Below are 16408 nucleotides of genomic sequence, written 5' to 3'. Positions count from 1 at the left end.
GAGTGCCGCCCCCAGGTCCTGGTTGGCCCACTCGGTCTGTCCGTTGGTTTGGGGGTGATAGCCCGAGGAGAAACTGGCAGTGGAACCAAAGGCACGGCAGAAGGATTTCCAGACCTGGGATGTGAACTGGGGTCCCCGGTTTGAGACAATGTCCAGAGGGATTCCATGGAGGCGGAAGACGTGGTCGATAAGCAGGCGGGCCGTTTCCAGAGAGGAGGGGAGTTTGGGTAGGGGAATGAAGCGGGCAGACTTAGAAAAGCGGTCAACGATAGTGAGAATGGTAGTGTTTCCGTTTGAGCTGGGGAGACCAGTGACAAAGTCCAGGGCAATATGGGACCAGGGACGACCGGGGACTGGGAGGGGGCGAAGCAGACCGGCGGGCGGTTGATGGGAGGGTTTGGCGCGGGCGCACACCTCACAAGCCGCCACGAAGGCTCGACAGTCCTTCTCTATCGAGGGCCACCAGAACCGTTGGCAAAGCAGAAAGAGGGTGCGGGCCATCCCAGGGTGGCAGCTGAACTTGGAGGCATGCGCCCACTGGAGGACCTGGGAGCGCACACACGACGGGACGTAGAGGCGGTTCTGGGGGCCGGGGCCGGGATTGGTGGACTGGGCTCGGCGTACGGCGGATTCCACTTCCCAGACCACGGAGGCGACGACACAGGTCGGTGTCGGTGGAGTGGAGCCGGGAGAGAGCATCGGGTTTGGTGTTGCGGGATCCGGGCCAGTAGGAGAGGGTGAAATTGAACCGGTTGAAGAACTGGGCCCATCGAGCTTGGCGGGAATTTAGCCTTTTGGCAGTTTGAATGTAGGCGAGGTTCTTGTGATCAGTCCATACCAGGAACGGATGTTCTGCTCCCTCCAGCCAGTTTCTCCACTCCTCCAACGCCAATTTGATGGCCAGAAGCTCCCGGTCCCCCACATTGTAGTTCCTCTCGGTGGCAGTGAGGCGGAGAGTGAGAGGGGGACCAGGGCTGCGTGAGGAGGGGATCAGGGAGGCTGTCCCCACAACAACGGGTAGTCTCGTTTTATTCCATGTGTCTAGCCTGGCTCCAGCAAATTGGTGGGTCCAAATTTTATTATTATTATATAACATTTAAATAACAGATGCGTGGTCCGAAAAGCCACTAGGCTTGCATGTACACTATAATTTATTTATTGTACTCAAGAGCTTAGCTGTGGTGATTACTTTACTTGAAGAGAGCTAGATAGGTGTCTCTAGTTTTGAAAATGTATTTTTATGGCTCATTTTGTGATGTACTGTACTTGTAAAAAAATTCTCAAGAATGCATAAAGACCCAGAGACCCTGACCAATGGTTTGTCCAGAGAGTGGGCTGACCATGGACAAATTCCTGGTCCATTTTTTTGTCTCAGTCCGAGAGTGGATATTTAGAGAACATCGGTGCAATTCTCACAAGCTGCAGGTCTTTCTGCCCTCTCCATATCAGGATCTCTGGACAATGCATAAATAAATAAATAAACATCATTACCCAAGAGGCACTATGTGACGCTCACCTGTTCCCGTTCTTGTCTTCCTGCTAATCTCTGTCAGCAGAGACAGAGGAGGGAGAAGATCGGATACACATTCTTTTCATAAAGTCATAAACTGACCAATCACCGTGTGGATGTGGCAGGAGAGTAAGAAAAAGTTTAACACACTACAGCAAACATTAGAAATGTTGAACTTGTTCTGTGTGAATATGGTTATGATTATTGACAGTAGTTATCAGCAAATTAAGGATTTACAACCATGTAGACAATTTTTGGAGGTGAGCTAACAAGTATATAAATCATATTGAACACTTACATTTGCCCTAATCAAACCTTAGCCACAGTAGTGTAACATGATCATAAAATGTTTTTATTTGTTAATGTAGACAGGTGAATTATTTAATCTCAACTAATAAGTGTTGAAATGTTATAAATATTCTATAAACTATCTGCAGGCAGACTATCCAAATAAAGTGTAACCTAAAGTGTATTACCGGTGTACTTTTTATTTAATGGTATAACATTATACTAACACACTAATTTATACTAGTTACTCCTTCAGTTTGTGGTTCCTGCAGTGTAGTATCAGGATGCCACTGTGCTAATGTGCTCCTTCAAGCTTCAAGCCAGCCTCCATGTGAATGGGGAGTACTGGCACCTACTTTTTCACTTCAAGCACTGGATGTAACAGTTGAAACTTGCCTGTTTTCAAGCTGGTCAGCCACATCAGCAGGTCTGCCAGCGGCCTCACTCTCGAAGCTGTGAATTAACTCTCTATTATACTACAAAGTTAGCTACACAGTAAAGTCAGCAGTTAAGTCTGAACATTTAGTGTAAAGTTAATATTTAACACTACACCAAGTGCAAATCAAGTTCTACACTAAGAAAGAAATAACACCCACTGTTATTCATAATTTACTCTTATTAATTCACTCTTCATTAGAATTAAACCTTTTCACTGACTCCTGCAAGTGGTAAGATAATATTAATATTTACTCACCTGTAAGTGTTATTCTTGCCAAACACCTTGTTGGAGTCCTTTGAAATAAAAATCAAAATACTTTATAGTGTTTTACAGTTTTCTACTTTACCATGTCCAGCTTACATTTAAAACAAGGAAAACTTTTAATGTTGCTGTGAGCCGGCTGTTTTATGGTGTTAGTGGACTGCATGTCGTTAGCTGCCGTGTTGTCGCTGTAGTGCAAGAGAGGCTGTCCCCACATTAAAAGCAGAATAGTGGCTGATGCAAGCAACAGAGAAAACAGGCGTGTGCTTCAAGTGAGTTTTGAGCCCACTGACAATAAGGCAATGAAAATTTAATTAATTTCATTGAAAAACTTACATATAGTCCCTTTAACGTTTTTATTTTATGAATTACATTTTAGTCTCGTCATTTTTCGTCGACCAAATAAGCCCCTCAGAGAGAGTTGTGATGCCGGAGTATGTTTGTGCTGAATGTGTCTCACGAGATTTTAGATTGAGAATTGTGTGTGTGAGACTTCAGTTTCCTGTTAAAAACAAAGAGTGTCACTGGGAAGCCATCTACTGCACTGATTTAAAACTTTCTCTACATACTAGTCATTTCAACACCAAAACCTATAAATATACTGAGATTATCCTTTAACCTTCTGTTGGTGAGGAGTCAGTCAGAGCTTTCTTCACCTTGATGATATGACCTCCACCAGGTTTCTTGGTCAGTGCAGATTCAACCAACTGTGAAAGGACAGTAGAAGACGAGACAATATTCACTAAAAATAAATAATCATGAACAACTGACAGTAAATACACCTACAGAAATAGCTACCAATCAAACTGTGCAAAGGAGGCTCTCACAATAAAAACATTTTACACATCAACTTACATGTTTGACATCATTGTCTTCTGTCGTTTTCTGGAAGCTTAATTCCTCATCCAGGATGAGGCCAAGCTCAAATTTATAGTGCTGACTTGTTTACGACATCAAGCAGTGGCCTGGTGGACTGGGAAGTGCTGGTACAACCTGGACAGGTCACCAGTCCATCGCAGGGCCACACATAGACAAACAACCACTCACGCCTAAGGACAATTTAGGGTCACTAATCAACCTAGTCCGCATGTCTTTGGAGGAGGAAGCACCCAGAGAGAACATGCCAACTCCACACAGAAAGGCCGGGGAAACCGGGGTTTGAACCCCGACCTTCTTGCTGTCAGGCAACAGTGTTACAACAGTGCTAACCACTGCACCACCGCTCCATATGAAATGTTCAAGATAACCAAATGGTATACCCTGAAACACACTCAGTGATACCTTTTGAAACTAATCTGGTCACAACAAATTAGTGTTAAAAACACAATATTGCCATTTAACTCACAATTAGTGTGGGAATTATTATTTTAAATTTCACTTAAGAAATTATTAAATATATCACTAAGTGAAAGAAATTGGGGTCTGTAACAAAACAATCATGACTTCTTAAATCTCGAGAACAAGATTCGTAAGCCAGGGCATCTCTTCAGAACTTCAGTACTTCATCATGATGCACTTTTGTGACATATTTTATATGTGTGTGTGTGTATGTATAATATTTAACTTGTTAACTTATTAGCATTAACACAGCAGACACAGTTACTGCTGTCTGATGTACTAGCACTATCTTTGGCTGTAGTGACATGTAGCCAAGCCGTTGACCACTTTTCGTGTTCAGCCATCCCAGCAAACAACCAACTGACCTAATGAGAAATGAAGCGAACAAGGGCGTGAGGTAGGCCTGTACGATGTGAGGAAAATCTGCAATAACATTGTTATATATTGAGATGATGATATCACTTGTCATAAATAAAAAAAATAATTGAAGTGCGCATATTGGCTGCCTGGTTATAATATTCTAAATACAACTGAATGTTGTTTCTAGAGCAGCAAAATTAATGTTAACAACAGCAAAGTCAATAGATGAAGTCAATATCTGACACCACAGTACTGAGTGATGTTTACAAAGAATGAAGAAATCAATCCGTTTCAGTCCTCCTGTCCTCCCCCTCTCTCTGCAGTTATTTAACTGCCATCAGGTAACCTTACCTGGTAGAGAGGAGCAGCTGGTTCGTCTCAGCCAGCAGCTGAGTTTTCAACCATCTGCCATATTTTAAGATACCAAGCTAAACAGTTAGACTTACGTTACAAAAGGGCAGCTTTCAATTTAGCTTGTTTGTAACATTTGGATAATTGTCAAGCTAACGTTAACGTTAGGTGTGATCCGTGCTGCCTGCCGGATCCCTATCTGCACATACGCAAAAGTGGTCCTGTCTGTTAAAGAAGGTTACCACAGATGTACCTGTTCATAATTACTCGTGTTGTTGTCTGTTCTCATCTCAGAGTGTCAAATACCGACGCTTTCAGAAAGGCTGTTAATTTATCATAGTATTTGATGCAAAAGGTACCCTTCGGTGTGCGTATGTGACGTCCCCAGGCGTGTCTGTATGTGACGCCCTATCTAGACCATAAGCACTAGTAGCTGGCTAGGTAGCTAGCTATGTTAGTATAAAAGGCGTTGACAGCTTCCCAAAGCCCCTTACCCTTACCCTAATCATCATAGGGGGGTGTGCTTAAACCTAAGTCAGCGATTATATGCATGTCGACCGGCTGACGGCTGATGTGCACAGCTGTAGGGTTAGCCTCCATTGTGTTGCTACTTTGTTAGATTGTTGTCATTATTAGAAATTAAAAATGTACTGTTGAAGAAGGATTTTCATATCTTAAGTATATTCCTATTACATCATCTCCAGTGATTAAAAAACATTTTGTTATCTTGATTTGAAAAATTTAGTTGGATCACTTTGAATAAGCAGATTTGCGTTAACCTTCTTTGACTGACAGGACCACTGTTGCGCATGTGCAGAACTGTTCTGGCAGGCGGTACACGGATTTGGCACTGACACCCCCTTCACAACACTTTTCCCATCGTGGCCTCTCCCCCTGCTGGCCGCTGTGTGTGTGTGTGCAGGAGCCGACACAGAGCAGGCAGAGGCTGCAGCCTGAACAGTACACTGTAGCCCCGGGCCCGTTTAAGGCCACGTTTCAGTGCCGGCACTAATAACATTAGTTTTCTTATTCATCACGTTTCAAGTTAAATCAAATGACATGAATTAACTCTCGGGACATAACGTCTGCATTAAAGCACAAGCTAGACTGGATAGTTATCTGTATTTATAAGCTCCGACCGTTATGGTTTTGAGAAATTTGGAACCTGATCCTATATAACCGGGTCTCTGTCTCGATCCTCATCCCCATCCCTAGCTAGCACTTACGATGTTACTCCTGTTGTGGCATCAGCTATCATGCTGCATGAACTGATTTTTTCTCTAAAAATTGAAAGATTGTTTAGCAGGTTGGTTTAAGTTAAGGCTTTTTACTTGTAAAATTTTATGGCACTTACAGTAATGAGCATAATTTCCAACTGGACTCCACCATACTTTGGCCTATAAGGAAATTGCTCGTCCATATAATGGCACATTTGAGCTAAGGTTAATCATCAACTCTGTCATATTAGCCCTTCGGAATTCTGTTTTTTAAGACATAGAACCGGCTGGAGTGTAGGTGAACATCAAGATCAAGTTATTCTACAATGCTGCTTCTACTGAAATGCAAAAATTCAAGGACAAGGGAAATCCAAGAGAAGGAGGTGGGCGGGGCTTTCCTGAGTTATTCTTTCATCAAGTCTTTTAACTACGAAAAACTACTCCAACAGAGGAGGAATCTTACTCTAGCTGTTGTTGTAATAACCATGGAATAATCCATGTGTTGACATTGAATGTGTTTGACTAAGGAATTCAATTCAATTTCAATTTTATTTATATAGCGCCAAATCACAACAACAGTTATCTCACAGCGCTTTTCATAAAAGAGCAGGTCTAGACCGTACTCTGTGATGTTATTTACAGAAGCCCAACAATTCCCACCAAGAGCAAACACTAGGCGACAGAGGCAAGGAAAAACTTCCTTTTAAGAGCCAGAAACCTCAAGCAGAACCATGGCTCAGGGTGGGAGAGAGGAGGGAGGAGAGAGAGAGAGACAGAGAGAGAGAGAGGGCAAGAGGTAGCCTACACAATATACACACAGAGGTACAGACAGTAAAGGTGATGTTGCTGTAGACTAAATGAAAAATGGTACAGATATGTATAGTAGTGTTAATGATAACAATCGTAATGTTAATGATTATAATAACAATAATACAATAAGACTAGTAACAATAGTTGTTGTAGCAGAGGGTGTCGAGCAGCTCCAGAGCCAGAAACACCTGCAGGAAGTGATAGGAGGAGAGAGGAGAGGGACGAGAAAGCACAAGACTACCGGAAAGGGGAGAAGTTGTGTTAGTAACATGCATTAATGGGATGAGGTTGCATACAGAGGGAGAGAAAGTAGAGGAGAGAGAAGCTCAGTGCATCATAGGAAATCCCCCGACAGTCTAGGCCTATAGCAGCATAACTAAGGCATGGTTCAGGACTCACCTGAGCCAGCCCTTAACTATAAGCTTTATCAAAGAGGAAAGTCTTAAGCCTACTCTTAAATGTGGAGATGGTGTCTGCCTCCTGAACCCAAACTGGAACCTGGTTCCACAGGAGAGGAGCTTGATAGCTGAACGCTCTGGCTCCTAGTCTACTTTTGGAGACTCTAGGAACCACAAGTAACCCTGCATTCTGGGAGCGCAGTGCTCTGGTGGGGTAGTAAGGTACTATGAGCTCTTTAAGATAAGATGGTGCCTGACCATTAAGAGCTTTATAGGTAAGAAGAATGATTTTAAATTCTATTCTGGATTTTACTGGAAGCCAATGCAAAGAAGCTAAGACAGGAGAAATATGATCTCTTTTCCTGGTTCCTGTCAGAACACGTGCTGCAGCATTCTGGATCAGCTGAAGAGCCTTAATGGACTTTTTCGAGCAGCCTGATAATAAGGAATTGCAGTAATCCAGCCTAGAAGTAACAAATGCATGGACTAGTTTTTCTGCATCATTTTTAGACAAGATGTTCCTGATTTTCGCAATATTACGTAGGTGAAAAAAGGTGGTCCTTGAAATTTGCTTAATGTGAGACTTAAACGACATGTCCTGATCAAAGATAACTGATGAGATGAGATGCCGGTTAGATGCACGCTTGCATGGAAAATAATAAGCATGATGGAAATATGCCATTAATGTTCATTTCATGTATTCATTTGAGGAACGTTACAGCCTCCTCGTTGCTCCACACAGATCTGATGTTTTCGTCTGCTGCCATTTTTCTTCTCTGCAGTGGAGTAGAAGCTTCAGTGGATGTCAAAGTCACATGATCCATGTACGTTATGATTTATTCGCTGTGTCTGTTTCCATCACACTTTGCCACATATTGCTTTTTATCGATACACCAACTTTTCCACCTGAGCTAAAGTTTTTTTTTGCTCTAATTGAAAATGCTCAGAAAAATGTGTGGATGGAAACATACCTACTGGCAGGGGCTTTTATGAATTTATTATAAATATTAAACTGTCAGTGTTCAACTTCGACCATTTAATTACTACCAACACATTTTCCCTGTTACTTGGACTTTAAAGGGTAAAAATACAATATTGAACAACAGAGAAGTATCATGAGTTACTATGGGAATATTTTAAAATTGTGTAGTTAGATATTAGACTTGCAAATTAGTCTGGATGTCCTTTTCCTTGGCACTTTCCTCCAGCTATTCCATGAGGAAATGTACTGCCAGGCACACTGGGAGACCTGTTTCCAGTGGGTTTGCCCTGGGGTCTCATTCTAGTCAGCTGTGGTTGGAACACCTTCTATTAGAAGCAACCGAAAGGTGTATTAACCACTGTAGGTGCTTAATTAGTCTGAATTGCCTCATCTTATTGTGAAAATGTGTCTCAATACCATGATCCTCCTGAACTCCTGTTTCTCATTCTGTCCAAAACACTGAGACCCATTGCCCTGTGGAAAAACCTGAACTTGACCACTTAAGTATATATGAAATCTCAGTTTTGGTGTATTACTGTCATGTCACTGGAGTCACATGTATGCATTTTCTGACACGTCTCCCTGTGTGTCAGTAAGCGACCCAACTTTAACCTGGCTTGGGACAGATGCACATGTGTCAACACCTGGCTCAAAGCTGGCAACGAAAGGGGAAAGGGGAGGTCTCACACAGGGTTCTAATACGAAAAGTAATTTATTGAACCAATTAGTTGACTGAAACATGATAATGGTGTGCGTAGGCAGAAGTCAGAAGTATTCGTTATGTGTGGATGGGGTAAAGGTGTGGTGTAGTGAATATTGTTAAACATACAGAGGAGTGGTTAGATTCATCACAGCATGAGGGAACCACATACCCTCTTTTTTACCTGCCACCAAAATATGTCCCAACTATGTGTTATATATTTTTTTTTAGATTTCTCGGAGCATGTTTCCTTGTGTGATGTACTTTATTCTGTTCCTCAAGGTTTCTCTGAAAGGGTTTTTCCTGTTTTTCCTTGGCCTCAGCTGGGGTTAATAGCTTGATGTGTTTTGACTGAAGTAGTTTCTCATATAATTCATTTGTATTTTTTTGTATAAATAGTGCTAAACAAATTATGTTAATCATTATTGATATTTGGGATTTATTTTGTGATGAAGTGTTAAACTCTACTTTTACTGTATCGTTTTTACACCAGCCTATATGTACTTCTAATTCTGTTGTGATGTCCTGTGTTTCCAGTTTGGTGACCCCTTAGAGAGTGTTTTTGCATTGCAGCTGTGGGTTTTAAATGTAGGTGAAGAGAGGTGAAGTGATAGTGATAGTGATAGTATGAGTAAAAATAATGTAAGAATTGAAGTTGAAGAAAAAGCCTCTTTAAGAGGTCTCATGGCTGCATAGATTTCTGGTGTATTCAGGGCACTGTGCAGCAGTTGAAGAAACTGTGTCCACTGTCCCATGTTCCACAACATATCTGCAAATGTCCAGTTACCTGAGGAATAAGAGAAATGCACAACCAACAACAGACTGCACCCCCTACAGGAAATCAGCAATTGGCCATACCAGCTACATGCTATTTGGAGCATGTTAATATGCTAAAGTCAGCATTAAGCTGAAAGCACTGCTGTCCCTAAGTTTAGCCTCACAGAGCTGCTAGCATGGCTATAGACCCTTAATCTTGTTAGAAGTTGTTAGACACTTTAGTGTGACTTGGGATCAGAGTTAGTCTCAGAAATAGCATCATAGTATCACTATTAGATTCAAAAGGACAAGATTATGGAAGTTTGACAGTGGCTCATTTTGTCCAATTTTTCAAACACCTTCCAGTGCATGACAGTTTCCTTTTTTCTTTTATCACTGAGTGTGTCTGTTTACACTCCCATGCTAACATCTGATAGCATAAAGTGTCAGTAAATAAACACCATGAAGACAAGATCAACACACAGACTTTAAAATGCTGCATGCGTTGGCGTATATGTGCGTGAAACAGAAAAACGAGAGGAGAAGAGTTGACGGTGGGCACGCGGTAGGTGTTTTGTTAGGTCTAGTAAGGAATCCATGTATTCATTCTCCCCTGCGAGGTGGGAAGAGACAGAGAGAGAGAGAGAAAAAGAAAAGAAAAGAAAACAGCACCTGCTCTATAAGACACAGCGTATCCATGCAATCTTGTGGGAGGAAATGAGGGGCTGGAGACTGGTGGGTGGGATTACCAATGATTGAACCTTTAAGAGTTCTCTAACTCTGTTCCTTCCTTTCTCTCTCTCAGCCATTACTCCATCTTCTAACGCTATAACCCTCTCTCCCTCTCTTTCTCTCTCTCTCTCTCTCTGTCTGTCTCTCTCACTCTGTTTCTTAACTTAATGGCACTGAGTTATGTTTCTTAGTGGGAGAGGTGCTGTGTATAGATAGAGCTGCAGAGTTAATCAATGAAATGCACTGCTGCACTGCAGGAGCATTGGCTGAGGCCTGTCTAGCCTCACCACCCAGCACACACACACACAAACGCACGCTGCCCGTGGCCTCCTACAGAGCCAAAGATCAAAGCACGGAAAGTAAAGGTATATCTATTATGCCAATGTCTGGACCATCCTGCCATGAGATATTTGTGAGCCATTTCACCAATGTTATTTCTTGGCAAAGTGTCAAAGCAGCTTGAGTGTACAGTATGTGTAAGGAGTTGAAGTCATACCCCGGTGGGCATCAACAAAACCTTGGTCGTAGAGTGTGAAAAACTACATTTCCACAAACCATGTCTGTTCTTTATCGAACACAATCCAATTAAATGGAGGAAGTAAAAGTTCTATAATTATGAAAATGTAACTTTTAATCTGAATGTTCCCACTTGAGCTGTGAATTTTCACACAGCTCCCACAAAGCTCGGCTCATATTCATAAAGGGCTTGACGTCATTGCAGGGAAAATTGCGCCGTGGAACAGACCAGGTCACATTTAATTTGGGAACAACAGAATCATGAAAACATCCCTGAAAATGCGTAGAATAATTGCACCTGGCAGCGGGCTTGTGGATGCATGCTCACCTCTGAATTGCATGTCTTCCCTTTGCATGATGTTTACGTCAAGGTGAGTGTCCATGTTGACAAGCGGCCATATTTCCACTCCTCTAAGCATGCTGGGACCCCATGTGTGTTTTCACAGCAGTCAATATGAGTGTGCGCTGCTGCCCAGCCTGTGTCTTTATCATCACAGGGAGACACCCTACAATCTATGCAGTTTATCAGCAAATCCAAATTAAACAAATCTCACCACAGCTTGCGCCTGTCCTCTGGTGTTCCGTTCATTAATTAGACGTCTAAAAATATCAAACCCCTCCAAGACTTAATTAACCCATTGACTCCATTTGGTAGCTTGTGCATGCCTGTCTTTTAGAGAGGAGATGAATGACTTTTATCAGAGTGTGTGTGTGTGTGTGTGTGTGTGTGTGTGCGCGCGTGTGTTTGAGCGTGCATGTTCGTGTCTGTGCATTTCGTGGAGAGAAGGCATCACAGTAAGCTTATGGATTCCTAATTCACGCTTGCCTGTCTATGTCAGGAGGACACACCGTAATTCGCATCAATCATGCTACCCCCCCGCCCCGTGCTAACACCACAAAATACAGATGAAACGTAAGAGTCAAAAGCTGCTTTGACCCAGTATTCTCTGTAATTAACAAAGAGTGGGCTGTAATAAAGCCATAATTGATCAATTATTCAAGCTGTTTTGATTAGACGTGACACTTGTTAGAATAGTAATCATGGGTGGGCGCGCATTGATGCCAGAGGTTAGTAGAATTAGTGTCACAGGGAAGTAATTTTTTCAGGACATAAACAAACAGATACCTTCCGTGCAGTTGACAAATTGTGTGTCTCATAAACGCGACATGTCTAAATAGTTTACTGTTGATTCCACTCGTTACAGCAATGCAGTGTTGGGAAGGAATCATTTCTGTTTTTATTTCTGTTTGAAAAATAATCGCATTAGAATTGTTATTTTGCAATAGCTGACATTTGGATCAGAAAATGATTAGAGTTGCGTGTCTGACGCATTAGTGACATTTGAATGCAGCCTATCTCCTCCTGACATTTGCCACAGCCAGTCAGCTGCCACCCAGTTCATTGTGAACCTGTGAGTAGTGAGTTAGTCACTGATTGGCGGAGGGATTTCAAAAAGACAGTAAAATCACACATTTATACAGTTTTCTAAATTAATAGTGGTTGGGAGCTTTTAAAAGTTCTTCTTGGGTACAGCTCTGGTCCATTGTTACTGTAAAGTCAAAGAAATATGGTCCCAAGTCAGATTTAACTTAATGAAATCTAGAGCCAGGTGGACTGGCTCTGCGCCAAGGCTGATCCGGCTGCCAGGATGTTAAAGTGACGGATGGATACAGCATCAGAGAAGCCTTCAGCTTCCACATAGAATTTAATAATGACTGACAATGTCACATTTTATGCAGTGCAGGTCACTGACCATGGAAATGTGTGCCCAGCTAAGGCTTCTGACTAGCGCACACGGTGAGCAGAGTGCATCAGGGTAAATCCCAAAAGCAAAAAAGGAAAACAGGGGAAGACAAGCAAGAGAAGGTTTGTGCTTTTGCATGACTGTAGAGGGTCTGACCGTGACCCTGACTCAGCTGCCACTGTTGTTGTCACAGCAGTTGAACTCTGTTGTACCGTTTAACTAAAGCAAAACGAGAGAGTGTGTGAGTTAGAGGGAGAAAAAGAAAGAGTGGTATCGTGTGAAATGAGCTTGTGAGCAACAATCATCAGTTCATTGCATGAGTGGGTGAAGTTAGCCCAGCAGGTTTTAATAAGCTACAACACCATCTCCAATACAGAAACCTATTAGGATCATATAATAACATTTCTACATGTTGTATAATGACATGTACCATAATTGACTCTCATTTTTCTTTGGCATAAAGATCATGATTCCTCTATCTGATCTGCATTCACAAATCTTCTCTTTATAACTATTATACCACTAGCATGTGCTATGCTTGAAATGGATTCCAATAACGTAATTGTCTGTTCTAGCAAAGCATGCAAGACCAATGTCAAAGTGCATTAACCTCGCTTGAGTACTGCCACAGCACATGCATGCACGATACTCTGTTTGTCTTCCTGCTCACTCCACATTCGACATTCAAGACATCGCTTGTTTGATATAATGTTCAATAAAATATTCACTCTATATGTTGCAAAGACAGGCAGCGAGTTCAGGTGAGACACCCTCTTCTCACTCTGAATGGGATAATGGTGACGCTGATGTCGGGATACTCAATTACCTGGTTTAACAAGTGGAAGAAAACTGCACCGTGTAAACTGCCTGGCTTGTTTTAATGGCAGGTTTCCACGTGAGATAGCTACGACAGGGCTCCTTTTCTCTATTTTCAAGCTTTCTTTTGCCAGTAATTATGATTAACAGCCCAGCCAAGTTTATAATAGCATTTCAGTCAAGGTTTTCAGCGGTTTATAACCTGGCCAAACTAAAGAAAATCTCAAATACTGAGCAGCTGTGGAAGCTGTGAGAAGCTTTTAATGTGTGTTGACTCATCGTGAAAATGGTCCTGTGTAACTCAATGGAACTAACTGTGCCAGAGGTATGGGGTTCAATTCAAGTGTCTATGAAATGGCACATTGCTTCATCACTGGAAAATGTAATAACACTGTATTTTATGTTTTTTATGCTTTTACATGGTTTCATTTAGATTTGCGTAGTCCTCTAGGTGAAAAATGTCAGTCCTTTTATAATATATTCAAGAATACATAGCCGTTGTGCTCTTGCAATGCAGAGGTGGGAATATAATGTACTTTCAAGATGTGCTATTATGAGCTTTTAGCAATGGTAATGTTGGTAGGAAGAAACACATTAAATCTTCCAAGAGATTTATAATAATTATGATGATTATCTTTGATACGTAACAATATCCAAAGAAAAATTCTCTGAAATGCAAGTTACATTTTACAGCAATTTCATCTCAACAGTGGATGAAAGGTGTCACTTTTAGTGACAAAGCCATCGAGAATTATGATCCGATAAATTTTCTCTCAGCTTGACTAAACTTTTCAGCATCTTTTAGCTCATGGTTTTGGTGGCAATCTGCTGTTTACTGTTTTGGTTCACTCTCACCACTCTCATAGAATAATTTTCAGCCACAGCAGGCACCTGTTTGCAAAAAAAAACCCACTGTACACTGCTCAGCTCCAAACAGCAGACAGAAGTTAACGGGTAGCTGGTGAACACAGTGGAACATTTAGCAGCTAAAGGTTCAGATATTTCCCTCTGGAGTTAGTAGAGACCAAAGCAGAGCTAAATGGAGAGTGAATATTGGATTTACATTCATCAGGTGGCCAAACAAATGCTAATGAGGCTTCATGTCTGCAGATATAAACTGGAAGCCATTTGTTACATGTCTGCCACAACTGCTTTATAATGTGATAATGTTGTGTTGTCAGTGTAGCTTCTTGGCTATCCCCAAGTGGGCCCAAAAATCCATTATTATATTTACTATTTTCCTGACCCATGTCACCCAGGTACCCCAGGATGACTGGGGGGGTTACCCTGGCGATGGGAAGGATGACGAGATCCCTTGTCGTCGGATGCGGAGCAGCAGCTACGTTAAAGCCATGGGGGACGAGGAGAGCGGAGAGTCGGACTCCAGCCCCAAGACGTCGCCTCAGAAGTCGGTGCGGCCGGACGCCCTGGTCAAGGCCATTATCAGACCCAGGGACTTGTTGGACTCCCAGAGGTACAACACGTGCAGCTTAAAGATTTCAATGATTCATACTGTTTAGCTCTTCTTTTGCTTCCTTTTTTTCTTTATATCTTCACTTCACATGTAGTGTTGATGACACATCTTAACCACTCTTTGTCTCATTTTGGGTCTTGAATATATTATCTGTTAGTTTTTTCCAGTCAAAATTTGTGCATTCTATTTAAGGCCATTGAGCTTAGTGCCCCCTGGGTAGGAGTCCCCTGGGATCCAACCTGGGGACACAACATTTTTGACACTATCACTGGAGGTACCACAGACAAAATATTTCAAATTCTGCACACAATATTGTTACTATAAGTAAATGAATCTCCCAGTGAGGTGAGATAATTATGTTGTCCTCTTGATTGGTACCAGTGAATTTCTAGAAATATCACATACTAAAACAATATATTGCCTGAAAGTCCTGAAAACTACGTGATATGGTAAATTTAATTACCTCAATTCTCACACGTTGTTGTGTTGATGTATTATTTTCAAGACACGCTTCTTTCTGTGTTCCTATTTTGAGGTTGCATTTTAAGAGTAAACCTGTTTTTCAGCTTGGTATCTATTTATGTTTTGAACAACACTGTACTTTTTTATTTTCTTTATTACATTTCCTCTTGCAGTTTTCTTGTGCTGTTGTCCCACCACTACATCAGTGTCAAGCACTTGATTGCTGAACCCTGTATCCATTAGAATCCCTTTATAGGTGTTCATATCAGTGTCTTCAACTGTAAGAAAGTGTTCAGTGCGTTGTTCTGGGATGTGTCCCATTAAATGCTGAGAAAATAGAGGGCTTTTGTTTTTGGAACTGGGCAACGGAAGAAAGCGCTCATAAGAGGATTACACGATGAGACAAGCTGTAGACAATGTCACAGAAAAATAAAGACAAACAACTATTTTACGGAGAGATACAAGGAGAGTTACTATGATTACAGCATTAACAATTCCATTAGATTAGGATGAATTTAGATTACAAAGTACTTGCACTATAAAAAAAAGAGTTATGTAGCTTCATGTGAAATGATGCTATAACTGAGAGACCATTCAGTAATGGCTATTCCCCCCCCCCAAGGTAATGGTGGTAAAATGCTATGGTTGTGTTATCATTAACATAAATATTAAAATGATCTACCTTTCTTAATAGTTATGTGTGCAAAGCCAATTATAGTAGCGTGAGATACACCCATGATACACTGCAGAGGTTACTCTAAAGCTGTTTTAGGTCAGAAATGGATTCTCTTTTCTATCCTGCTGCTTTTACTGTGTTGTATGTCCTGATAATTGTCTGTTTTATCTTTTGCCTCACCTTCTGTTGCGCCTCATATCCTCCATCTCCATCTTTATTTTCATTCATTTTCAGCATAAACCATGGTACTGGGTACACACCGTTCACAAATACATAATATGTTTCCTGCTCTTGTCTTTTGTAGTTACTTACATGTTGTTAAAAAGCCTACTTTTTCAATTCTTTTCAACAGTTTTTGGATTTTAATTTTTCAATTATGAGTCCATAAATGAAACTATTCAAATGTTACTTATCGTCTTATTTTAGTCCCTATTGTGGTTTAAAATGGTGTTGTTATAGTACTTCACACACCAACTTATTCCATTGTGCTTGACAGATTCATCTTTTCCAGAGTCGTTTTTTAAGAGGTGGCAATACGAGGGAAAAAAACCCATCACTTTTGTTCCCCCTTCAAAGG

At 41.5% G+C, this 16408-nt stretch overlaps 1 protein-coding gene across 1 annotated transcript in view; it reads left to right on the top strand.

Annotated features, from left to right (window-relative positions):
* dlgap2a (discs, large (Drosophila) homolog-associated protein 2a) overlaps positions 1-16408 on the top strand; it is a 127821-nt gene that overhangs the window by 71194 nt on the left and 40219 nt on the right. The window contains exon 3 of the mRNA XM_038729015.1: positions 14479-14693. Within this exon, the coding sequence (XP_038584943.1) occupies positions 14479-14693 (215 nt within the window). The remainder of the gene's footprint in view (positions 1-14478; positions 14694-16408) is intronic.

The sequence above is a fragment of the Micropterus salmoides genome, unplaced genomic scaffold (genome assembly GCF_014851395.1).
Source record: "Micropterus salmoides isolate LMB-PRFRI ecotype aquatic unplaced genomic scaffold, ASM1485139v1 Ms_hic_scaffold_19, whole genome shotgun sequence".
Taxonomy (NCBI): domain Eukaryota; kingdom Metazoa; phylum Chordata; class Actinopteri; order Centrarchiformes; family Centrarchidae; genus Micropterus; species Micropterus salmoides.
The sequence above is the reverse complement of the archived record's forward strand: the minus strand, read 5'-3'. Positions and strand labels throughout refer to the sequence as shown.